General features: G+C 38.8%; 1 protein-coding gene across 1 annotated transcript in view; it reads left to right on the top strand.

Annotated features, from left to right (window-relative positions):
• The window catches only part of MIPOL1 (mirror-image polydactyly 1), a 152,740-nt gene that overhangs the window by 99,663 nt on the left and 26,283 nt on the right, over positions 1-26,794 (top strand). The window contains exon 9 of the mRNA XM_009959026.2: positions 7,278-7,372. Within this exon, the coding sequence (XP_009957328.2) occupies positions 7,278-7,372 (95 nt within the window). The remainder of the gene's footprint in view (positions 1-7,277; positions 7,373-26,794) is intronic.

The following is a 26,794-nucleotide window of genomic DNA, read 5'->3' as shown; positions in this document are numbered from 1 at the left end:
CAATCTGCATAATATTTGTTGTGGCCTGTTGCTGTCATCCCAGTCACAACAGGACCTCTCAGAAATGAATGACCTTACAAGCAATATTCATATGGTGTGATCACGTATTGTTACCGGGAATTTGTTGTTGTGATGAAAACAAGAGTCTGGACCTCACGTAGTGATATCTTTTACAAGTCTTCTGAAAAGCTCACTAAAAATATTAAATCAGGGATAGTATAAAGACTGGGTTGGGGAAGGTGGCATTAGGTAGACTTGCAGCACACTTTTTGAAAATGACAATCCCATTTTGGAATAAAAGGGAGGTTACAGCATTACCACTTTTAATTCCAGTAAGAGAAAATGTTAAGACATTCTTTGTAAAGTAACTGAAAATGTTGCAGCTATACATGCTAAAAAGCCAGTGTTGATGCATTCACATCATATATGTGAAAACCCTCATTTCAGCTCCCTCATCCAAGTTGGGCACCCTCAAGCGTTTTGATGTCTGTGCTGTGGAGTTACTCTCCTTTCCCACAATGCATCTTCTGTCTGGATCTGCTTTTCACATACTTAGCAATTTAATAAAAAATTATTTGTGCCAGTCACGGAGAGAGGACATAGACCAATGGAAGTCACCAGAAACATGGGTAATTCACATGACTTTAGAGCAGGGAAGTATTCTTGCTGGTGGGAGTCTGCCATATCCAGAATGAGTTAGCGCAAGAGACTGGGCCTCAACATTAGGTTTCTGCATCCAAAATGAACAACCTAATCACATGGCTGGGGAGGATTTCTCTTTTCTGTCAGAAATTCTGCCTGACATTTCTCAGAAATATTTCCATCTAAACCAATGCATCTTCATAGGACATTATTATTCTTATTGTTCCAGTGAAACAATGCTTTTTATTAAAAAAAAAAAAAGTTTCATTAACTGATATTTATTCTGACCAACAATAGTATTAGATTGTAGAGTAAAATCTTATTATGGTTAATTGTTTGATCCTGATGCAAACTCATAAAGGTCATGTTTGCTGTTGAGATACCATTCCTTTGTGCCCAGAGGGAATGTCAACCCGGGTGTGGTTGTGATGCTGTGTTTGGGGAAGCTGTAGCTTCAAGACTGTTAAGAGTTCCCACCACGACCACTGTTGCCCTGAAATTCACACACCCAAAAAACCCACAGCTGGTTCTTCAGGGTAGTCTTTCTAGCTGTACTGATCCTCCACAACAGCACAGATCCATTAGGGATCAGTAATACAGTTGCTTGATTTACTCTAAGTTAAGATAGGTTTAGTAAAAACTATTTCCATTAGAAAATGATATGTTGAGAAACAACTTTGCATGATTTCTAATGATTTCGTTTAGTATTCAAAACTTTTCCAACTCAAGTTTATTTCCCAGAAGTGTTATTTGATGACTATATGAAACTATGTTTCAAACTTCAAAAATTCAACATGAAGTTTTAATTTTACATTTTAAATTTCAATTTGTTATTGTGAATTATGTATTTCATGATGTGTCAATAATTTATGAAGTCTACTATAGTACAGTTCTAATTTTCACTTTTCATTTTTAGAATCATCAAGGGCAGCTGATACTTAAATGCAAGTTGAAATGTTTTAGCTAATTTTCTAGGTCAACGTGTCCCCTGTTTGTATTGTAATAAAACAGTTTGACACGTTAGCACTGTGATTTAAAAAACAAGGAGATCACTTAGCGTGTTATTAGAATGCTAGGCATTTTCAGTCCCCTCGTGTTAGCTGAAGTCTTTTTCTTGACCCTGAAAACCTCGGATCCCCTAATTAATAAGACAAGTGCTTATATTCTTTTCTAGATCAAAGCGTCACCTGCTTCTGTTGTTGGTGGAACTGTTTGATATGTTGACACTTTGATACAGAAAATAAGATGAGCTGTTGTAATCTGCACTAAGTAGCAGCTGCTAATGTAAAAATAACAGAATGGTTAGAAGTTGGATGTCATAATGTATCACAACATGACCTGCTCTATCATGCGGTACATACTTCTGTTATTGACATGATACGTAAAATGTAAAAGCATTGAAAATAGTGTAAGATAAAAATATTTCTTCAATGGTTTTAAAACATTTTTCCAGATTTTTTTTGGAGGGGGAGGGGTGTCAGTTCTAATTGGGTTAATTATAGTCTCAGTAAGAATAAAGTAAGAGTAAATCTTCTACTTATTAAGCAAGAAAGTTATGTCTTAGAAAACACAGGGTATAGAGACAAATGAAAATTGCCAGAGGTTAAGCTAAATGGGACCTTGGAAAGGAAATTAAAACAAACAATAACGTAACAACTGAAATGAGAACAAGGAAAGAGGAAATGTGCCACCACTCTGAGAATGGCATGGAGATCAAGGATAATCCGGATTAGGTCTAAAAGTGTGTGATTTTTATTTTTTTTTTTCTCTCAGCATTGGGCAATGGTGATGTCAAATATGAGGACAGGGTTAAGAAAAGTGAATGTATGGAAAGGGAGTACATCATAGCTGTTCAATAGATTGTTGTGCTCAGAATTGGAGAATGGATAGTTTCCATCCCCAGTTCTGAAAGAGCTGGTACCTGAAATTGCAGTAATGACAGTAAAGTTCTTTAATAAATCCTATGAGGCTGTGTACAGTGCAGTATGACAGGGAATTAGCAGAGGAAGCATCTATATTTAGAAGGGCAAAAAACGTAATTCTGATAATTGTAGACCAGTTAGTCTTTATTGTGAGGCTTCAGAGTAAATTTGGAAGGAAAATATTTTTAAAGCATGGATCCATCAACAGCGGATTGAAGTACAACTTTCACCCAAGTAAGATCATGAAAGAATTCTTTTTTTGGTATGATAACTGGTTATTTAGACAATGAAACCTGTTAAATATGAGCTAACACATAAACTTATATGTGGTCCTGTATGGAAAATTATTAATTACAGTGGAGAATGTGGATATTGTTATTTTACAAGCAGGCACAAGCTTAATGTGGGAAATGCCACTTGCTGTTAACTAGGTTCACCTAGCATCTCTTGTTTGGAAGGATGGGCACATTGAGCTCGTGTCTGTCTGCAAAATGTCATGTACTCATGAAGGAGATGAGGGATTAGTCAAAGGCAATAAGGAACTAGTTAGCAGGAAGGCAACAGCAAACAGCTTTGAAAGGAGAAATGTTAAGGTCCAAGGATTTCGATAGTGGAATTTCTCTCAAATTTCTCACCAATTGGTGCTGAAACAGTTTTCTTTAATGCTCTCATTGAGAACCTTCGGCATGAAGAGCAACAGCGTACCAACAATATTGGTTGATGACACAGAGCTGGGAGATGTTATTAATACAAAGTGGAGATATTATTAATACAAAGTAAGTTCAAGCTGTCTTGAAGGAAGATTAGAATAGCCTTAAGTACTGGAAAAATAAAAGCAGTGGGGTGGAATTCAGTGCTATCAGGTATAAGGTATCATTGTTTCAGGATTAATAAGGATTTCCACTAATACCAGTGGACAGGAGAACAGACAGATACCAGAGGGTGACAGTCAGCAAATGGGATGCAAGACTGTATCAGGTAAGATGTTTCCACTGGAGTTAGGACCTACTACTAGCAGAGTACTGATGGGGGATGGGTTTGAATTGCTTAGGAGAACAGAGGGCCTGCTTACTGAGGGGTAACAGAAAAGGTTGTTTCGCCTATGTAAAAAAGGAAAAATGTATGCTCTCTATAAATATATATTGGTGGAAATAGATATGCTCTCTATAAATGCATAAGAAATAAAATCAGTAAAAAAATAAAGCTATGAAACTTTATTACTTAAGTTCATTGAATGTTTTTTTCCATCTATTGGATGTTGAAAAGCATTATAAAAGCCATCTCTCACCCACAGGGAACCTGACAGCATAGGATGCTGTGTGTTCTTACCTCTTTCAATTTAGATTGAGGGTGCTCATGTTTGCCCTAGAGGAATTAGGAAAAGATAAAAACTAGTTTTACCCTCTGTTTTCCTTTGCTTAAATCTTGTATTTTTCCAGCCTTTGGGTTAAGAAAACACACATCATTATTCATTTAAATATTTTGAAACAAAAGCAACAGCAAAAGGGTCAGTAATGAGATTTTCTTATTCAAGATCTGACTATTTAAAGTTTGATAGGTAGCAGTTAGCTTTTAGATTTAACTGGAAATTTTAAATCAAATAACAAATAACTGTTTGCTAAAATGCAAAATGGAAGAAGCATAGAAAAAAGAATTCTTTTTTGCCTGTAAGTGGGGTGGGGGACAGAGAAGGGGGAAGAATCTATTCACATTAAACAAAATATAAAACTGTAGGAAATTGTGGGTAAAACAAAATTGTGAGAAAGAGACCATATCCCAGTAATCAGAATACCCTTTCAGAGTTAAACAGGAACTTCACTGAGGGTGACCCCTATACCAAAGTGGTGACCAAACTCACCTCTGAATTGATCTTTTTAGGGAAAACCTCCACCAGGGGAACCTGAGTGTAATTCTTTTTATTCTTTACCCTGCCTTCCAAAAAAATTTAGTCAAAACTGATCCATTTCTGTGAAGAGTTCTGATTTCCACAGCTTGACATTTTCCAAAGGAATAATATTTTTGTTAAAAAGTTCCCAAGCAACAATTGTTATTACTAGAGATGAGCTCATGCAGGATTTTTGCCATGTGAGCTATGGATGGATTTCAATATACATTATACAAGTCTTCCAAACATTTTATAGTAGTGCAGGCACCATTATTTTAGTTAGCAATTTAACTTTGTGATGGGCACTGTTTTGCTTTGTTCTTCTAGCAAAGAAATACATTTCTCTTTTGGGAGGATATTTGAGTCATTTATTTGTGTTTACCACTCTTCAGGCCTGTGAATGATGGGTCGTTTTGTTGCATGGCCGCATGCTGTGCACTAAAACTCTTGTGCTTGACTTTTTGTTGGTCTCATTCAGCTCCCTAGTATTAACTCTGCTAAATGCTACTGAGGAGGTTAGCAAATATCTACTTTTCTTCCCTTCAGTTTTTGTAGCTCTTTCATATTTTTAATCCAAAACACCTGATTCTGCTGTTATTTTTACTGGTGCAAACCCAGTCAAATCAATGCCGTTTTCTCTGCTGAAAAACTGGCATAAATAAGAGTCTTCAGACTCTAGTGCCTTCTGACTTTTGTCCTGAAAAGCAAGTCGAACATTAGGTGTATTTTTTATGATAGTTCTCCAAAGAGGCTAGCCGTTAATCTCTCCGTGAGTAGGTGTGTCAGCTGCAAACATTTCCTTCCAGTCTACCATTTCAATCACACTTCACAGTACACTGAAAATTGGCAAGGAGTTAATTATTGGCCTCTAGAACAAACCACCTACTTTGATTCAAGCATGTTTTCCAATTTTTAAGAATGTTGTTTCACCTACAGAACAGTATAATTACAGAAAATAGCTCGGTTTGGCTAACATCCTTGTGTTCTGTGAGTTCTGCTTGCAAGGCAGCAAGTAGCACCAGGCAAGAGGCTCACCTGTAGAGGATTTTAACCTCTTGCTGACAGGAGTTAGGGCTTGCCAGCAACCAGTACATTGTTTTCAGTATCAGAAGCTCGAAACCATTGTCACTCAGTGGTTAAACATTAACACTTTCTGCTTTTAAGGTTGAAGGAACTCTCCATGTAGTAAGAAAGTTTGGTTTTATTCTCCAGGAAAGTTCCTGTTAGATTTTTATGAATGTCTGTCACAGGAGCAATTACAGCAGTGAGTCCTGTACCCAGGCACTGCAAAACCCTGGGTGCAACATGACTCACTGAGCAGCACAGTGCACAGACTGGTTGTGTAGCTGCATTTGTGCAATGTGGTGTTTAATAAAATTTGCCACGAGTCAGCCATGTATCCAGGACATGATTAATCAACAAGCAGAATAAATTGCCCATAGATGACTGGGAGTTGACAGTAAACAGTAAAACACCTGCCTTGAAAACTTACAGTCTTAATAGACAAACAGGAAACAGAAGCAAGTGGGAGCCCTGTTTTAGGAGAGAGATTTTGAGACATACAGACACAGTTGTTCATGATTATACAGTGTGTTTGGCAGAGCTAGAGGCTGAACTCTGTGCATTTCCCTTCATGTGTTCATAGCTCGTAACAGATCTTTAATTTACCAAGAAACTTTTCTGCAACGCTGTATTCAAGAGTTGGCAGAATCCGCAGCCAGTGTTTCTCACACATGTGCCTCTTGGTTTGGGGCTCTGCAATTTGTACAATTAATAACTTACACCATGAATTAAAAACATTGGAAAGCAGCCCAATGCTCAGGCTCATGTGTCAAAGAATTGCTGTGCAAGCCTGGTCTTATTTGTTGTTACAACAATTAATCATCTGCTGATTTTAAGGTAATTTATATGGTACCTGGGCCCTCAAGGGAGTCCTGCAGTGCTATTGAAACTAGAGATTTTAAAATTAATGGTGATTAAGCTATAGGCCTATATTAAATGTACATGTACGAGTACTTATTTCTCCTACCTCCTCTTTAACCATAAGGCTGTGTTGGGGCTGACTACCTTCCTGACTTACAAGCCATATGCTGCAATTTCCATAATGGCTGTGAGTCACAAGCCTTTCCAGTGTGGTGTGAATAAACAACGTGAGGAGGAACATCCGGGAGGGTTCACAGGTGGGAGATGACAGCGATTGCTCAGGGATTCCCTCACTCCACTATAAACCAGATCCTGGGTGAGACTGCACCCAGATCCCAGAGTGAGCCAGTCATGCCGGTCTCAGCAGCCCTTGCCAGCTTGTCATCTGCCACTTCTCAGGGTGCGGGTTATCCGGCAGCTCTCCTGCCAGCAACATCAGCCAGTGGCTTCTGCCATAGAAGCTGCACTTAAGAGGCAGAGAGCCACGTGCAGACCAAGAGTCGTGCATTGGTAGTTTGTGGCTGAGTGCCTTGCTTCACTCTCTATACATTGGTCAACAGTTTTGCACTACAGGAACATTATAGCAATATGAAATATGTTTGCTGATAAATACTTGGCTGAACTGAAGAGATCTGACCTCAGCCATTCAAAAAGTTTACCATATACATGAGGGAAGCCATTTAAAACACCATTCTGCTGGGAGGAAAAACTAGAAACAATTGCAATGCTAGAACAGGAAAAGATTTTTCATAAGAATTAAATAGGCAGTGTTACAAAACAGTGTAACTTTATATATGTAACTATAATAAAGCATGGCTGAAATGAATGCACAAAGGATTGTTATGTTTTCAAAGCAATATGGATATTCTGAATAAATTGTTTATCATTTGTTTCTCATTTCACAGGCAGAAGTGATAGCCTTGCGACAAGAAAAAGAGGCTGCTCTTCAACAGTGCAAAAAATTAGAAGAAGAAATCCAGACATTGCATGGTTTTTACAGGTAAAATAATTAATACTAATATAAATCGGTGACTCATAGGGGAAATTTTCTGTACTGTGTCCGACTGTGAGGAAATGGCCTTATCAAGTAGGTATTTGTTGGAAACGTGAATACATCAATGAATCAAGGCCTGCATTTCTGCTTTACTGCTCACCAACCGTCTCTTTGAAATAGAAGTCCTTTTCTTATAGCCTAAATTTTCTATTAGTGTCTTCTGAGGGAAGGGGAAGGTTGCTGGGAGTCGATTCTCATAAAAATGAAAAAGCTGTGTTATAACAATGTGTTCACTTAAAAACACGAGGACAAGAGAACCAGTTGACATAAATGCTTCTTTCTCCCTGGTTGTTTTCACATACCTAACTTAATCAACATAGATTTTAAAATAATAAATTCTGTAATTCTAAAAGACTGTTTTCTTTTTCAACTCCAATATATGTATGTTTTAATTCATTATGTTCTGTAGCAGAGTGTAGAATGAGAGAAATAGCCATTCTCTCATTAATTTAGATGGGCTACACTGAACATTTGCATAGATCAGTGGGTTTTAGTCCCTAAGGAAAAGCTCTGTGTGGTCTAGTGAAGGAGTTAGGTTGTTTTATGGAGTGATGTTGGGTTACAGCTCTCATTTCATCCTGACCTCCTGTGTGAGAGGGGATATAGAGCTGCCAACAGGTTAAAGGCAGAATTGGCATCAACACAGCAGAAAATTGTGAATCTGAAGGCTGAATGTCTGTGATGAGGGATGTGGGCTGCAGAGGTAAATAATAAATGTAGTGTGAATATTATGTTCATTGGAAATAAAGAGGACTAGTTAGTTATGACTAAAAAGCATTTGCAGTAGCAGAACTCTGTATGTTTTCAGTGTTCCAGCATTTACAAGTGAAAAATACTCAAGTTTCTAGAGGTTTTTTGAGTTTCCCCTTCTCATTAAGTTTATTAAAACCTTGGAGGGAAGTTTCAAAAAAACCTTTTTGTTCCTAAATCTCATAGGCATTTATTTAAAGCCTGTTAATAGTGAATAGAAACCCCAAGCGATTTGTGATTATTGCTTTTAATGAATTTGGTCAGCATTTAGTATGTGCACAAATTATGGTATGATTTACCAAGCTAGAAAGAATTTATTATACCGCCCTTATTACTCACTTAAACAGGTTTCATAGAATAATTAAAACTGAAATGCAACTTTTGTATTGATATTTCAGAAATTAAGTGTTTGCTTTTGTTTGTTTGTGTTTGTCTCTGCACATTGCAGGAGATTTTTCATTGACTTTTGGGTTATATTTTTGACATAGTGTATTAAGTTTACACTACATATAGCATTTAACAAGTGTAGTAGGCAGCAGCTGCAGTTTGCCTGTGTAAATCCTTTAAATCTCAAAAGTGTTAACAATAATGACTTGCAGGAATCACCATTAGAAGGCACCATGTTATTAACTTATGACCCTTAATTTGAACCGGCAAAATTTCACTGTAAGTTCAATGATAGCATTTGCAAGATTTAGCCATAAGGTGTGGAAATGCTCACCTGAATATCCCGTTGGGCAAGAATTATTGTATCACTACTAAGTCATGCAAGTTATGTACTAATTGAGAACATCAAAAGTGAAAGATTTTCTCTCCTACCTCACTGTCCTTAGAGTATGGTTTTTTTCTCTAATGCAATCTGAAGTGGACCCACAGAGTCACAGATTGATTGAGGTTGGCAGAGACCTCTGGAGGTCATCTTGTCCAAACCCCCTGCTAAAGCAGAGCCTCCTAGAGCAGTTGCCCAGGACCACATCCAGACAGGTTTTGAATATCTCCATGGATGGAGACTCCACAACCTCTCTGTACAGAGACACTGTCTGAGCATACAGAGGCATAGCTCAGAAAGCCAAAGGCCGCCTGGAGTTAAGCCTGGTGAGGGATGTAAAAGGCAACAAGAAGGACCCCTATAAGTGCATAAGTAGCAATGTTTGAGGTCTCAGGCCTATATCTTGCCTTGATTAGGAATTAATTGCACCATTGTGAGGATTCTTGTGAACTTCTTAACATTTTGGTTACAGTTTCCCTTGTGTTACATGAACATCTGCAGCCTCTGTCATCCAGTAGTGTGGCAGTACTTTGAACACATGCCAAATGAGACAGATGAAGAAAAGAATATGTCACAAGTGCATAAAGCTTGGGGACTGTATCAGGCCAAGGGTGGAATGGCCACAATAACAATGAACATCAAAGCAGAGAGTGAATTTCCCAGGTCATCCCAAATGAGTGAAAATTTACTCTCTTGTTTTTTATGTGGAAGCTAGTTAAGGAATGCTTGTGTAGATGTCTATTGGGTCTTTTTATTTCCTTTTACTGCTTGCCATGCAGTAGTAATCTAGAGTAAGCACTAGGAGTGTTTTTCAGACAGCCTGTTTTGTACTGGGGTGGAAGTTTGGTGCTTTGCTTCAAGTGAGTTAGCTAGGTGATTTGCTGTCCAAGACTATGTTTCCCTGGAGTTATTCCTCTTTTGGACTTCAGAGCTCCCCAGTGAGCAAAATATAGGCTTCCACACATGCTCCACTTCTCTTATGAACTGTAGAGCTGCAGTGAGACACGTTATTATGCAGGGTGCACATTTCCTTCACCTACTGTTCTCTCATCCCTTTGCCAGCTTCTCTTGCCTTCTGTTGTCTCTGCGGTGCCAGCATGACAGCGGCTTGGGAATTTTGGCTCCATTTGGTGCCTTCTCCTCCTTCTGCTCTTAGGTCTACCTTGGCCTTAGAAAAAGCATTTTCTCATACTTTTCATCTTTGTTTCCTTGTTTTAATTGAGATTTCCACATCATCCTTTAACTTAGAGAAACAAATATAAGAAAAAAAAATACTAGAGGCTAGCATTCAAGTGTACAAGGGATACTAAAGCCATGCCTTAATGCACAACCACATTTTAGGGATTTGGTCATAAAAGTAATGGATGTATGTGTCTATTAACAATTTTTGAATGCACACATGTGTAAACAGTAACACTAAAATTTGTATTTTTATACTGATATGTCTTTCACTAATGTTAGTATAATCCAGAAAAAGCCAAATATAATTTTATTATACAAAATCAGGGCAGAGATATATAGGTCCACAGTAACTGTATCTGTGTGAACATGCAACTGTATGTATACACAGGCATGTTCAAAAGAAGGAAACAAGTGGAGACCTTCAGGAAAAAAATCATCCTCTTTTCTCCAGGGGAAAGATTCCTGGTACCTAGAATACTGCATCTAGTTTTGAGTCCCCAGTAAAAGTAAGATACCTATAAATTGGAGCAAGTTTAACAGAGGGCCACAAGTATGGTCAGGAAGCTGTAGCACGTGCACTGTGAAGAGAGACTGAGAGTACTGCTTTTGTTCAGCCTGGAAAAAAAAAAAAAAATATATATATATATTCCTTTCTTTAGTGGCTTCAGGGAGACCTAACAGCAGTCTGACAGTGTCTATGAGGAGATTGTCAAGAAGAACAGGCTCTTCACAGTGTGGTGTGACAAGAGAGTGAGAGACAACAGACTTGAATTAAACAAGAGAGTTTCAGACTGGCTATAGGGGAAAATTTTTTCACCATGAGGGCTGCCCATCATTGGAACAGGTTACCCAGAGATGTTTTGCCATCTCCATCCTTGGAGATTTGCAGTGCCTGACTTGATATAGTCATGAGTAACCTGGTCCGATCTCATAGTTGATATCATTTTGAGAGGGAGGTTGGTTGGACTAGAGACCTCCAGTGGTCACTTCCAACCTGAATTACTCTACAATTCTGTGATCTGTAGCTGCTGCTGTTTGAAGCAATTCAGTTTTTTCTCCAACTGTGAAAGAAGTCTGTGTTGTAAACCGTACTTCTTTGCGGATGAAGTGGAAAGTGAATCCTAGCTGAAACAGGAGCTTCATGGAAGGTCTGAAAGACCCAAAATAGCATTTGGGCAATAAATGATGGAACATAGATTTCCATCTGAATTGTGTATTTCTGAAAAGAAAGCACATCCCAGAACTAGTCCAGCCACCTTTAAAAGGAAAGAGAAGTGAAAAGGAGGAAAAAAAAAAGGAGGAAGAATCTAGTTCGGGTACAGAAAGGAGAGGAAGTTGGCTCCGAATAAAGTTGGACAGGTTCTCTGCTTCTGTTTGTTCTTCTTGTGTTGTTTTAGTGTCATGTCTCAAACGGAAAATTGCATTTTCTGGGTAGTAACCCAAAAATACATATCAGAAATGAAAATTTGCATAACAGTTAGGAACAGTAGAGAGTTTCTAGCTTACTAATATAACTGTTTCAACACAGTACTCTTTAAGCTAGGGATTAATGCAAATCCTAGATCCTCATTGACCAAAGAAGGCTATATCCAAATAATCAGTTTTGACGTATGTGGGAGTGTTAATCCCACTACCTCTTTCTCACATAGCTCTGTTGTTTGAACATCATCACAAGCTTTTTATTTGCATATTTTTCAGTTGTGTGGTCTGTCTGATTTTAGAATGTTTCCTTCCTTTTCAATAATGCTTCAAAAGTGTTAAATACAGAACTAAATCACCCTATAACAGGAGAAATAGATAAAGAAAAATGCTTTGTGAGGCATTATTTTCAGTCCTGGAAAAAAATGCTGGTTTCTAGTCAAGCTTTGAATACAGTGTGCATGTTTAATTTACTTCCATTCTATAGTTTCATGGCTGATGTTATGGAATGTTATACTATAGATGGTGCCATTTCAACCATGCTCCATGGACTCTGTGCATGGATATATAGTGGTGTATTTCTTGCTTTCAGACTGGTCCTCTCATGCCAGTTTTAAGGACTATTAAAAACTATAAATTATTTCTACCTAACATCAATATTCATCCTCTTCTTGTATTCTATGTGGTTCACAGCCACTGCAGTAGCAGGTCAGTCACTGACACTGCAAAGCAGTACAACTACCTAAATATTCAGTCTCCTGTTCTCTGACTGACCCCTGCTCAAACATTTCAGCCTGTTTGTTCTGCTATCTCTCAGTCTTTTGCAGAGATTTCTCCAGCCCATATTTCTCTCAGAGGGACATGATGTGTAGCAGAAGATTGGGCTGCTCTAACATCCAGCTTCCCAGGCCAAATGAACTGAAACCCATTTACAGTGGGATTAGTGAGGCTGCAACCACTAGTGAAGAGTGGTGATCTCAGTCCTACTGCTAAAGCAATAGCAAATACCTTGAGCACCTGCCCCTGCAGTTTACCTCAGAGAACTGGTCTTTTCATAACTGTTTTTTTATCTCACTTTTTCAGTTATGGCCGTTGACTCGTTTTCCTGCTCTTTTCATCCTATCTGCTCACTGCTATTCTGGCAGTTGCTGTCATTGTTTCAATACTAGTTGCTTTAGACGTAACATGGTATAATTACAGTCATTAAGAATGACCAGATAAAGATATCACTGTAAACCTACTGTTCTTTTTGCAGAACAATTTTGGGGAGACCAAGGAGAAGACTGCGGTTGTGTTTAAAGTATTCTCTGTCCTTGCAGCAGCAGTGAATTCTGTTCTATCCGAGAGTTTCAGACACCTGATATCAAACAGAAATCTTGAGCTAATTAAATTTCCCACTTCCAAACAGAGGAGAGATTCTCTTTTATACAAAAGAGATGAGGCGTTTGCAACCATTATATAGTGGGAGACAGTACGACATGTCTTCTTGGGAAGGAACCTAACCCACTGCAGTTCGATACAGCCCAACATATAGAAAACAGAGGCTCTGTAAGGGAACACTAAGGGTTTTGTTTGTCTTTCATTATTCTAAAAAACCTCAGGTACTACCCAAACTGTATTTCTTAGTTTATTCTCTACATACAAAGTCCCACTGATTTCTCTGGGAGATTTGGATGTGCAAGGAATGAAGATTTAGCACTTGTTTGTGGCTTACTGTTTGGGGTTTTTTTTAAACTTGCATGCTTTCTTCCTGCTTGTTTATTGAACTGAGTGCTGAAACTAGTCAAAAACATTTGGGGTTTTATTTTCTTTTAAATCAGATTGGTTAAAACCATACCTTCTCTGAGCAACCCATGGTTTCAGTGAATTTTAGTCAGTTTGTGAGGGTCAGAGGAGCCAACACCCTGATGACTTGAACCTGGGATTAGAATCTGCGGGTTCAAGCTTCTCCTCTGTTATCATGCCACTTTCCGGTGGGGTGCTGCAGCCTCAAAAGAACTGGAATTTTAGGTTGATGGTTCTTTCTCACTCTGTAGTCCCATAAGCATTTTCCCACTGGTAAGCCCCTCTGTCTTCTTTCCCTTTGTCTCCTTATTACTTGTGCAATCACAGCTCTTGTTAGTGTTACAGGAGATGAAAGTCCAGGGATTGCAGGCTGTTTCATGAACTGTATCAGACAGCTGAAGGGGGAGAAGGCAGATCCATAAGCTGCTCTGCTTTGGCAAAGCAGCTGCATGAAGTTTTACTGGCGCTACTGAGACAGCTGTATTTCACGGTGTCTTGGTGGAGGTGAGCGGTGGAGGCAGAGCCCTACCTTGTTATCCTTATTATCCTTATGTATTTCACACTTTATTGAATTTATTATCATCTTCCCCCTGCCCCATTCCCAGACTTCTTGTTCTTTAGCCTTGAATTGATTGTCGTCTCTCCTTCTGCATTTGCTCTGCTTTCTAGCAATGACAACGTCAGAAAGACTGACTTCGTAAGTCAGTGGATAGGGAACTTTCTTGGGAGTGTGACAGACCAGGCTGACATCTGCACTCCAGTATATTTGGGGTAAAATTTGCACAGAAGAGGGATGGTAGAGAGAGACTCCGGTATATACCATAGGCTTGGTGTTTACAGGGCCTGTTTGGCAGTCAATGAAAAGGCAAAGCAGTATCTGAACCTGTTGGGGGAGTGGAGGGTGTCTCTTTTTTTGCCTCCCAAGGGAATGTCTTAGCCATCAGAGTGCTCTCCAGTCTTCCTCTGTCTCTGATTCGTTTAGAGACACACACAAAAAAATGCTTCTGAATGTTTCTCTTTTTGCCCTGACATGACTTTGAAAATTTTCCCATCTCACTGGGAAAAAAAATGTAGCATGGAAAAACAATTTCCTACTCAGCTTTAGCGATTTATAAAAACTTCAAGGGAGAGGAAGCACTGAACTGTTAAAGATCCCAGCTGCCTATTGGAATAACAAGCCACGCCACACCATCCCTGCAAACAGCAAAGGGGGTGAATGTAGTACACCCAAATTGCCTTGTGCTGCTGTTGAGTCAGGCATGGATTGGTCTGATATACATTTTATGAAATCTTTGTGCCTAATCTTTCCAGGGGCTGGCTCTTGGCCTTCAGAGGTGCCTTGCCAATAGGAAACACTAAGCAGCAGGTCTGAGGAGGAACATGGGCAGCGTGAATCTGGACCGAAGTGCCTAACAACACTCTGTGATGAAGGTTTAATTTGTACCATCTACCATGCTAATTCTGCTCCTGCTTCTGTTATTGGGTGTGTTATATTGGCAAACCATCTCAAGTTTTTAAGATTAGTTGAGGACCAACCAGTCACTTGTTGTGCCAAGCACATTAAAGCTAGAAGCACTCCACAATTCCTTATACTGTGTTTCGTCAGACTCAATCAGACTTCTTCCCTACCTGTTTGCTGTCGTGGGGTAACGTGAACCAAAACACCTTGTCGTTTTTGCTGTGATGGACCTTTCCAGATGAGTTTCTGCTGTTGTCTAAAAGGAATTGCTCTTGATGAAAAGGAATTCTTGCCATCAGATGCTGATATGGTCTCACAACTCTGTATACAAGGGCCTGCTAGCTTTCTGTTAGCAGCTCTCCTTCACCTGCTGATTTCTTCCCTTTCTGTTTTACCTCCACTCTATGTGGTTTTCTGTTATGACTTCCATGGTTTATCAGTGAGCTGTGAAGTCTAGGAAGTGTAATTTTCTTCTGTGCTTTTTTGGAATAAGTACATAGCTAGAGGTTTCTAGGAACTGTTTTTCTTATTTGTTGAAGCCTAATAAAATGAAATTATTGGAAGGAAGGTCTAAAGTCTCTGGAAGAACTACCTGCGAATAACCGACTGACTGCTACTGATGGGTTGGAGTAGATTAGTAATACAAAATATTCTACTCCAGTAGCAATACTTGTAAAAATTAGGATGTTGAGATCAATAGAGTTAATATCTATTCTGTATAATGTAAGGATACTCAAAAGAAACATTGGAAAAATCTATAAAGATTTATAAATATGCAGGATTATGAAATCTGTTATCTGGTAGAAAGGGTATGTGGCCAGAGGATACATGGTCTGCCATTGAAATGCTGGATGAATATAGATGAATCCCATTACTAAACTCTGCTTCAGCTGCTTTGTATGTGTAAACTGAAGAAGAAGTTTTACCATTTTCCGTAACATTTTTAGAGCGCTATGACTATGAAAATGCGGGTACTCCTACTTTAAAACAAGGGAAGGAAAACAGGTAAGGGATGAGAAACAGTCCTCTCTAGAGCAAGTTAAAGAAATAGAAGAAAAACTCTGTGTGTAATAAGAGCTGTTTGAAAGGCAAATTTTCCCATGAGAAGTTTAAAAGAAAATCTGAAACTGCAAAAAAATAATTCAACTTGCCCTATAAATATTGTATGAAAGGGAATTTCTTTTGTTATTAATATGATATTTAGAAATAAAGTAATAACATTGTCAGGAGGACTTTAAATGCCATTTCTTTTGTGTTGATTTTTCACAGGACATGTTTTTATGTTAAAATGTCAATTCAATAATAAAAAAATATTCATTTTGATGTGTTTCAGTTCACTTCTCTTCAGCTGAAAAGCTGAAACAAAGCAGCATTTCAAGTTGAAATGTCAAGGTGAAAGGAAAATTTTCACTTAGAAATTTGCCACAGGAAGCCAATTTTTTGTGTTGGAATTTACATCTACCGATTAAAAAAAAATATTTGTTTGATGAGAAGACTTTCCACATGAGCAATTTTCAGCCAGTGCTAGACAACATTGCTTTTCTTACTTTAAGCTTAACCCTGCTCACAGTGAAGTCAATGGAAAACTTCTGTTAGGAAGCATGTAGGAATTCAGGTGGCAGGAGAAGTCCTCTGCCTTGTGCAGAACATGAGCCAGAAGACTACTCACCTGTTCTGTTTACAAAGAGAGAAGGTGAGAGTAAGCTACTTCCTTGATTCAGTTGCTTTTTTAAATTAGAGCTTTTATTAAATTGCTACATGCATGTCATGCTGATGCCTTTTGCTGGAAAATGTTCTGGTTTTACGTTCCGTCCATGAGCTACCTTTCTAACTAACATGATAGAGGTCTTGTGTTTTGGAAGCTGAAGGTTTTTAACATTGTGTCCAGCATTGCATAATGATGTGTTACTCATCTGGTATGGGTAATTCTTCCAGCATAGGTGTGAAGGCTGTCATTTTTAGAGAGGGCAGGGACTGGCTTGGAAGCTTCAGCACAGTTTTCCAGTGAATAAGTGGGCATGCTGGGATTTGCACAATTCTGAACCTCTCAAGTATTTGAGTAAAATGTAACATATTAGTAATAGTTTGCTTTTATAAACTGCAGTTCACATGGTCATGGCAGGAAGGAGAACTACCGCAGAGCAACTTGGGTTTTTTCCTAGCACCACCAAGAAAGCATGTAAGCAGTGGTAAGGAGCTGCTATCTCACTAGCAGAGCAGCTTTTCTGGCTGTGAGTTTGGAAGGAAAAGCCACAGAATGAGAGGGAGGGAGTTACACTGAGTGAATCAAAAACAAAGTAGGAAAGTAGTAAAAAAAAAAAAAAAAAAAGAGTCCTCATTTGTCTTTTGTATTATTTGTTATGTATTTATTTTGTTAATATTTCAGATGCTTGCAGCAGGAAAAATAAATCCTTTTATTTCATTTGTCTATTCTTGTAAAATAACATAGTAAGAGAGAAGTGTTGGGTAGAAACAAAGTGAAGTCGCTTTAGATGTTGGATATTACTGTTACAAGATAGGAGATGACAATGGTATCTTTTTAGTGTATCTGTTATCTGTGGTGTCATTAAATCTAACGATGTGCTAAATAATAAAAGCAGCCTTATCACAATGCAAGGCCTTGAATTGTCTTGAAATTGCCATGCCTGTGGGTTCCCTTTGGCTTTCAGAAAGGGGTTGGAGTCAGAAGAAGCTGCAGTTCAGAGTGCGCTTATGTGATCAAAGCTCTTTAGACAGATGGCTGCTAGCACTCCAAAATGATTAAAATATGTTCCCAGCAACATCAGTCTGTGGGCTTGGGGACCCAACCTTTCATTAGTCAATAAAGGGTCTTGAGTTCTTGAAAATGAAATCTTTAAAAGCTAATAAGGCTGCTGGTTTGCTCTGAGCTGTTTCTTTGGATTTGCAGTTGTGGATTGGACTTGGGCCAGTATCTGTCCAATAATACGAGGCTTTAAAAAAAAAAAAAAAGTCTGGTTACAAGAGGCCTCCCAGCAGATCTGCCTGCTAAACAGCATGGCCAAAATTCTCAGTCTTGGATACATAAGTTTAGGTACCTGAGTTTACACTTAGGGAGCTGGGAGGGGATCTGCAAGTGCCCCTTTGGAAAGCCAGTTGCTGCTGAAGCATGCTTTAACTATAGGTACCAAAGCCTGATTGTTTTGACCTGTACTATTTTATTTTTAATTCCTTATGGGTTGACCCAGGAGCATCTCTACAATACGTTCAGGGTACTGTAACCAAGATCATTAAACAAGTTTTCCAGTGCTTCTAGAAATAAGTAATACTTACTGATAATAATAATCAGTAATACAGCGTTCCTGAGTGGTGTCAGTCTTGCCAAGAATGCACCATAGTGTAGTTTGGTGCTGCAGCGCAGCTGGGTTTATTCTCTTGTCTATATTGTGACAGAGAGCAACTGGGGGCTTGTGCAAATGTGAAGTGTCTGTAGCCTTTGCATGTCTATGTGAGGGCAGCAGCAATAAATGTCTGTTTAATAAGATATTAAGAAGTTCAAGCCTTCTGTTTTCTTTTTTTTTCTTTCTCTGACAGAGGAAAAACTGCTCTCACAATGCGTAAACTTCTGAACTTGAAGTGTTCTGGCCTTGTAGACTCTTTCCACACAAGTCTCAAAATCTGAAGATATGTAAATTCCCTCAAAAATTCCTCAAGATTTAGCCTACTGCTGTAGAATGTATTTTAAAACACATCAGAGTTTTGACATACACCAAGAGAAACAAAGCTAGTCATGATGATCCCATTAGTTCAATGTGATCCCATTAGCCAAATTGTTCAGCCTGTCTTCTTTCACCTTGGGAACAGCTCTTGCATTCCTTCTGTCAGGACTTGATGGGGCTGGCAACTGAAGTTCTTCCCCCACACACACCATAGTTACTCAGAGAATGTCATACTCTGTTTCTCTTTCCCATAGTCTCCCTCTGAAGGCTTGCCTGTGCTTCAGCTTGAACAGCCAGTAAGTTTTGCTTGTCATAAACATAGGCAAGATGTTACTGTCATTTGATAAATGCACATCAGAATCTGTGTTTGATTATTTTGGCGAGATGATTTTTGGTTTTGTCCACCATCTAAACAATCCTGTCATCTACTCTGCTCTTAGAAATGACTTCTGAACTGGGTCACATTCTCCCTAGCTCTAGGCATAAGTTTTTAACCTCTGTCCTTCAGATTCTTGTGAACTAATTTTTTTCCTCAGACAAAACTAAGAACTCATTTTCCCCAAAGTAGGAAAAACAAGACAAAGGTCTACACTAAAAGCTCAGGATGTAGTAAACGTGACTGTTTCTCTTCGTGTCTCTATTTCTGGAGTGCCTCAGGAACAAATATATTTACCTTGGACTTGAGAGTTCTCTCACTGGTTTAAGTGTGCTCTGAAGTTGTCCTGTTACTTTAATTCTATTACTGTTCTGCCTCCTAAAATTTAGGGAGTTGACCTAATCACCTAAATGAGTCAGAACTTCAGGGTAAGGAGATGCCCAAAGCCTTCGTGAAAGTGTTATGATTTTAAGGCTCAATAGATCATGAAGAACTAGCAGTAGGAAAGGAAACTATAAAGAACAGATTCACAGTGTCTTGGGAGCAGACAGAATTTCTCTTAGGAGTTATGTCTCTCTCTATATCTCCTAAGGTACCAGACTTCATGTTAATCACTTTTCCCGCTACTCCAGAGAATCACGTAAACCTTTTTATTAAGCAAGCCAGCGTCCTACATCATAGCCTGTGTCCCTTCTTTTTTGGATCATTTTTCTGAGCTCTGGAGAAGCTCCATTTCTAACAATGTCATGTAATGAGAAAGTGCTGGCAAATGCTCCATCCATGTACTCAGGTATGAGGTTTCCAGAGAACCGAGCAGGACTTCAAGAGCGACATGAGACTGGAGAAGTGGATGATTTTATACAAGCTGCTAAATTGCTTGGGGGTCTCCTGCTTTAAATATTATGATTTGTCATTGTTTTCATCTGGAGTTTCAATCCCTGAATCTTGTAAACACCAAGTCCTAAAGGTCTCCGTTTGGGGAGTGGAAATGAAGGGCCTCTTTTGGAATGTTTTTTCTTTGCCTCTTGACTCCCCTAGCTGTGAGACGTGAATAGTGCCACTCATGCATTTTTTGGAAAATACATTGATTTAAGCTTTCATTATTAGATTCTGCTAAATGTTAAGTGGGGTAAACCTAAATTTATCACAGTAGATATTGTATTGCAGCAGTACGTTCTGAAATGCAAGTACAGAACTGCCTTTTCCAGACGAACCATACACTGTGAGTGCCCCATTAATAGATTTAATGTTTAATGACCAACTGTTTCTCCTGCTTCCTTTAAATTACTGTAAAGTTACTATTCCAAGGAGAGAAAGTAGCTTTTTATTCTGGAGAAGACTGTGGCATTCATTGCCTTGAGTGAGAATGTAATCTCAAACAGTTCGTAATATTTCCTCTGCTAAAAGGCAGCAAGAATTTGGAAGCCTTTGAAATAAGGATGAGATGCAAGAGAGAAAAAAAGTATCTGCTTTCCAGGCAGGTGAGTCCAGTTGTTGTATTAGTTCAGGTTTGAGTTGTTTGTTGGTTTTTTTGTTGTCAAATCAATAAATATATATATATAATTTTAGTGGAGAAATGTTGCAGAGTTCCATCTTTCTGTTTGTAACAGTGCAGCTCTTTATGATTGGGGGATGGGGAACTGGTTTAGCAATGGAGGTGTTGAGCCTGCCAAAGCTGATGGAAGTGAATTTGGATAGCCATTTAGTGTGGGACAGCTAGATGGGAACAGAGAAGAATGTAAAATGAGTAGATTGCTACAGATTTATGCTTGCCAGAACAAAACAGGTAAATTGTTTGTGTTTAAAGACCCTGAGTTTGCAGAATTAAGTAAAGATATGCCTTAAAAAAATCCTAGAAGTTGTTGGTATAATGATACTTCTTTTGAACATTATGCTGGAGGAAGGTTAGAAGAATGTTGAATACTTAAAAATTATTTTTACTCAACTAATTCTTCCATAATGGACGTTAATACTGTTGACATTACTCATGGATTGAATGCAAGCAATTTAGACAAGAGATAGTATCGGGTACTAATAGATCAAATGTAATTACTGTTGATGAAATAATTCTACACAGTTTAGCAAAATTGTTTCAATTATTCACTGTAAAAGGAAACATTGAGTAAAAGTGAAAATACTGAGCTTTCTCCTCTAGGGGCATTATATGCATTTGAGTCATATTTTTTTCTTCATAGCAACCTTTCCTCTGTAACAGCTTCCAGTGCAAGTTATTACAATTCTTTTTGCATAAGATAGGTCATGTGAAGTTCAGCTGTAGGTGGGGCCACTGTGGTAGATTGGGGGACAGTCTTAATAGATCCGTTTCATTAATTAAGTCATGCATTTTTTTATTAACAAAACCTGTATGTCAGGTTTAGCCAGCTGGGAGCCATTCTTATGGTTGTTATCTTTGTCAGAAGGAATATTGTGAAAATAAGGAATTACTGTACACGCTTTAACTCCTCATTAAACAGAGGAATGACATCCGCTCACCCGCTGTCCATGAAAAAATAACTTTGGGGCATATCATAGGCTTGATTCATAGGTTCTGATCTTACGTATCTTGTTAAGGTAAAAACTCTGTACATCGCATTCAAAATTTACCCTGAAGGATTTGTGTCATACCTATCCCATGATCATTAAGTAAGCAAGGTTAAGGCCAAAATTTCAAACATCTAGATTATTTGTTTCTTTTTACCCTTGAAGGGACTTTTTCTTCTTGGCCCACTTTTTGGATATATAAAGCAATATTATCTTGCATTCTTTCGCTTCTGGTGTTCCATTCCTAGAGATAAGGTTTTCAGGAAGTATTTAGTTGTACTAGGCACCCAGAACAGTATAAGCACCTACTAATGGCCACAGCCTTTAGTTTCTTGATACAAATAAATTCAAGGCATTCTTTATTAGGCTTTCTCCTGGTCCTCGATGGGAAATGCACTAATGACTTCCACTGTCATTAAAGAAGATTGCACTGGGAGGAGCTTTCACCAAAGAGGAAGGGCAAGTGCTGTGAATTTGTCCCTCACCCAAAGAAGCGCGAAGAAGGATGGGCAACAAGGTTCATATTATCTGAATTATCTATCTTTTCCTTCTGAGCTAGGCAGGATCTTAATGTTATCCAGGTTCATATAGCATAACGTTCTGTTTGTTTCAATCGTATTCTGTAAAAGACCATCCTAAGGTCTTCGGTGGAGATACAGAAATACTTATTCTTCCATTTCGCTCTTCTTCCCTACTGTCTTTACCGAGAGAGTCGTATTATTACACTTCTACAGTTGTGACAGTAGAACAAGGGCTACCGTGATGTAGGAATTTAGTTCTCCCTCTTGAGCGATTATACTGCTCCTATCAGAGGAGAGTATGATACCTGTTGAATGTGAATAAGCACAGTAGGCAGTATTCATACTAATAATTTTCTTATCCTGTTCAAAAAATAAATAAGTAATTGAACAGTGTTGAATTTAGTGTTGACTAGATTTCACAAGAGCTTTCATACTCATTCAGTTTCCTTGTCAAGTCCTGAGAAAATAATTAATTCTTTGGTTCAGTGCAACCAATACATTTCCTGCTATGATATTTCACTTTTACCTGCTGGTTATGGAGAAATTATCTGCTGGCAAAAAGAAAAAGCTGCAGTTTTTCTTCTGTACTTCTGCTTCATGAAGTTAAAAATGTCGTTTTCCTCTTCACCCAGGCTAAGTTAAAGTGCACAACTATATTATTATTTTACAGATTTTATTTCAGTAGCCCAATGGTCAAAACTCATGAGGGTAAAGGAAGAGAGAGGTAAAGGAAGCTGATTTAAAAGTTTTAGGATACAGAAATAATTTCAGCATCCATTTGCAGCCTCTTTCTGACACCTGTGCTTTGGAGCTCTGTCTTCACTGATTTTTCTCCAGCAGCCACCAGTCTGATCCCTCACTTTTCAAGAGGTGTACGAGTTGTGGCATTCACCTTCCAGTTGGTGGGCTGCATCCAGCTGATGGCCCCCTTTGCCTGAGAGGAAGCCAAGAACATCTTCTCAAGTAACAAGGATCCTGGTACTCACGGCAGCTTGACAAAGCAGAGGAGGCCGCTGTCACTGCCTACACCCCATGGTGGCAATGGTGGCTGAACCTGCAGTGGGGACGCAGAAACTGCCTACTTGTGAGAAACTGTTGTGTTTTTTCCATAAAGGTCTCAAACCTGGATCAGTCTGCAGAGGTTAACGAGGCTGATGTGCATTGCCAACACACACATACTGTTAATTAAGTCTTTTGTGTCTTTCCACAAATAATAATTTGTGCTGAGACCTGAACACCAAGATCAGGGCCTCGGGTTTCCAAATGCAGCACACATAGGTAATAAGAAGCAATCCTGGCCCCCCCCCCCCCCCAAGCTTAGAATGTAAAGACAACAAAAAATGAGGGAAAGGCACTTTACTCCCAGTTTCAGCATGGCAGGCTGAGGTTTGCGTGTTGTGACTTGCTCAGTACCACACAGAAGACATGAAATAGAAGAGGGAATTCAAGACAGAGCTCTGATTCCCAATCCACTACATCATTCCCACAGCATGCGTCCTTGTTTCACGTTAAGGAGAATGGCCCAGACAAGTCTGCCCAGTTGCTTCAGTAAGCATTGGTACAATAGGGAAGCAGACTTCCCCTATATTAAATTTCCCAGGCGTTCCCTTTATCATTTAAGCCATCATTTTAACTGCCTTGTTTCATAGCGCTTAACTGTCCAAGGAGCTGTATGATTTATATGAATAAGGGTTTGGCAGCAGCAGCTAGGTAAGACATGGCTTACGAAGTAGTGATACATTGGCATTGTGTCATTTACGTGGCTCTTAGGAGGTGACTTGCTAACTGTATATCTGCATAGCAGTCCCCAAACCAACTGCAATTTTGTATGGGAGAAGCCATGATAGCTTTAATGTAGATACTATGGATGTCTGTACCAGTCTGGAGGAAGGTTTTCAGGGTGCAGCACATTCAGTCATCCTAGTGACTTGCCGCCCACTGCAGAGCGGCACATGTTGCTGTGCACAGTAGCAAGAAAGCAAGGAAACCACGTGCTAGGCAGACTCACCTAGAGTTCATCAGTGTACCTCACTTCTTGGCACATTGGTGACCACAGCTGGGCATGTGCTGGAGCACAGGACACCTTGTTTACCTTTGGTCAGAGTTGCTTAATATTTTTCAGTAACACCTTTGAGAAAGATCAGACAAAACTGTCCAAATAATCTCTGTTTTATTTTCCTGGGGCAGGGCAGGAAGTATCCTCAAATGAAAAAACAGTATATTTTAATTTTTAAAAGAGTCATTCAAAGATTTTTAACCAGCTGAATCATTCAGTGAGAAAGTAATGACAAGAGGGCAGAGGCCCATGTGATTCCCCTTCCCAGGTCAGTCACATTGAGGGTTTCTAGCTTTGGGGCTACTCAGCTCATCCATGAGATCATCTCCCTCTCAAATTCCATATGTATTTGGTTATTCCATCTTTGAAACACGTTTCCATTCTTTGTATTTCTTTTAATTGCCTTCCCCTGGAGAGACTCTTCTCTTCCATCTACTCAGCTGGATGTTCCTGGCCATGCTGGAAGGCAGGGCTGGCTTCCAGCCCTGGGTCCAAGACAGCTTTGTCTCTTGCTTTTCTGGTTTGGTGGGGGAGTTAAGCCAAGTGATCACAATAGCAAATCAGGACAGCCATAAAATTCACGATCATGTCTGATTTATAAAGATAGCATTGTATTAAGTACAATATATTTTCTGAGGTTATTAGTAACAGGCTTTCTTCCTGAATGATGCCATGTGTTTTATTGATTAATTGATTTATATGCCTTTATGACTTTAATTAATACTGTTTTCATCAGAGCCAATTACTAGTGATTAGAAAACTCCAGGCTGCTATGTTTATCTGTGTCAGTGTTTGGGAATTATTCCATGATCTTTATTTTTGAAATCTATTGAATGGCATCAAGAGCACTAAAGAGGCCGTTTAAGCACTGGGGAAAAAATAATGCTTATACTTCTGGGAAAATATTTATGGTGATTCACATTTTGGAAACTGAAAGGCTATCAATGTTTTATTCCCAGATTATTTTCCAAGAAAAAGCTTGGATCCACTGCTGAATCAGTTTCTTCAAAATACTTAGGCTCATACTGAAGTTGAATCATGCAGAGAAGGCTGGAAGACTATGCTGGAGTAGGGGGTCGGGAGACTCCTCCATCTTCCATCCTGTGACATTAGCACAGAGGGATGGAATAAGCCTAAGTCTCTAAGGAGACATTTGGATCCTACCTGACTGTAGCAGAGGGGTACACGCACTAGATGTTAAAGGATCAGAATGAAAGTGTTTCTCAATTTAGTGATCTAGACAAGCTGCTTTGCACAGAAAAATAGACAATGGAAAAATGCTTAATAAATTCATTAGCTGAGAATATACCCACTTGAAGATGGCAATATTCACTGCATGGGAACAAAAAGTCTCTGGATCTTAGTATAACTGTTTGAGAGTCGTGTTTTTACCTAGTGAAAAGAGTCTAAAAATCCTACACCATCTTGATGTGAGTGAGAGCTAAGAATTCTACAGAAACTGGGGCCTTGTAGGAAAATCATAAATGTGCACTTGTATAACAGGTTTTGAGCAAGTCTGGCGCAGTATTTACTACTACAGTATAAAGGGCTGGGTTCCTTGATGTATATTTCTAGTTGGCATTCTATCAAGGAAATAAACTTTGATTTTTCTTTATTTTGTGGCATGCGGATTGAAACTACATTTTCTCTGTCCAAAGCCTTGATTTAAAAGCATTAGATCATTAAATTAAGTGCTTTTGCATAAGACTAAAATTGTAACTGAACAAATTATTTATGCAGAGAGAAGCAAGATAAAGTTTCTTTCAAGAGTTCTTTAACATATCAGATTGATAAGAGTCAAAACACCTTTACTGCCATTAAATATTTACCAAGAGTTGGCTTTTGGAAGAGGGGCAGTTCAGTGCAGTGTGTTTGGCTCCATGCAATGCTATTGATTAGCTATCAGAAGGACATAGTTAATGGGTAACTGGAGGTATTACAGAGCGCTCCGCATTCTTGTCAAGTCTTTTCTCTGAAGATGACCTAAAATAAAGTCAGTTACAACTGGCGTTCACCCTGCAACAGATTGCACAAGCTCACCTACGGTATGAACAAAAGGTTCACAAGAATCAGTTGACCAGGGCTTAAGCAATCCTTTCTTGTAGTTGTTGTCATCGCTGCTGGACTTTAGAACTGCACATGTTTACATTTAATTAGAAAGAACACACAGTTTACATCGCACAGTAGCTATCAGTATCGAATCAGAATTGATTTCCGCTCTCTTTCTCAAATGACTGTTTCCTTCAGACTAATTAAAAAAAGGCACATAACAAAATGACTCATATAAATTTTAAAGCAAAGTAAACACTATTCCCTGGAGACAAAAATAAAAGTCAACAGCACATAGTGATTACATTGAGCTTGTTTTCAGGTGATTCTGATGCTTGCATTACAATATATGTCAGTACTATCAGATTTGTTTTATATGGATGTATATATGGATGTATATATGAAGTATCCCTTTCCATTGAGTGCACGCTTCACTGACTGTTTCAGGTTTTGAGGTCAGGATTCTGTTTCATCTGAATTTTTGCAGTTTATCTAATACAAGAGGTGGCTTACTAGTATTACTACTTTTTGCAGAAGGGTTTTGTTCATGTCAAATAAAATTGTCTGTATATAGGTCACTTGTGTAAAATAGAAGTCAGAAGACATTATCCTTACCAGCGAGAAGCTGCAAAGGAAACTAAAGGCACAAACCAAGTTAGCCTTAACTTCATGTATAATTTCTAACAAAAAAATCTCTATTAGATTTTGTTATGCAGGCAAATCTAAATTCAAAATACAGTGACAGGAGATATCATTTAAGGCTCCTAGCAGAAATGTCTGACTT

The sequence above is a fragment of the Leptosomus discolor genome, chromosome 3 (genome assembly GCF_034619465.1).
Source record: "Leptosomus discolor isolate bLepDis1 chromosome 3, bLepDis1.hap2, whole genome shotgun sequence".
Classification (NCBI taxonomy): Eukaryota; Metazoa; Chordata; class Aves; order Leptosomiformes; family Leptosomidae; genus Leptosomus; species Leptosomus discolor.
Note: the sequence above shows the minus strand (reverse complement) of the source record. Positions and strands in the feature narration are given on the sequence as shown.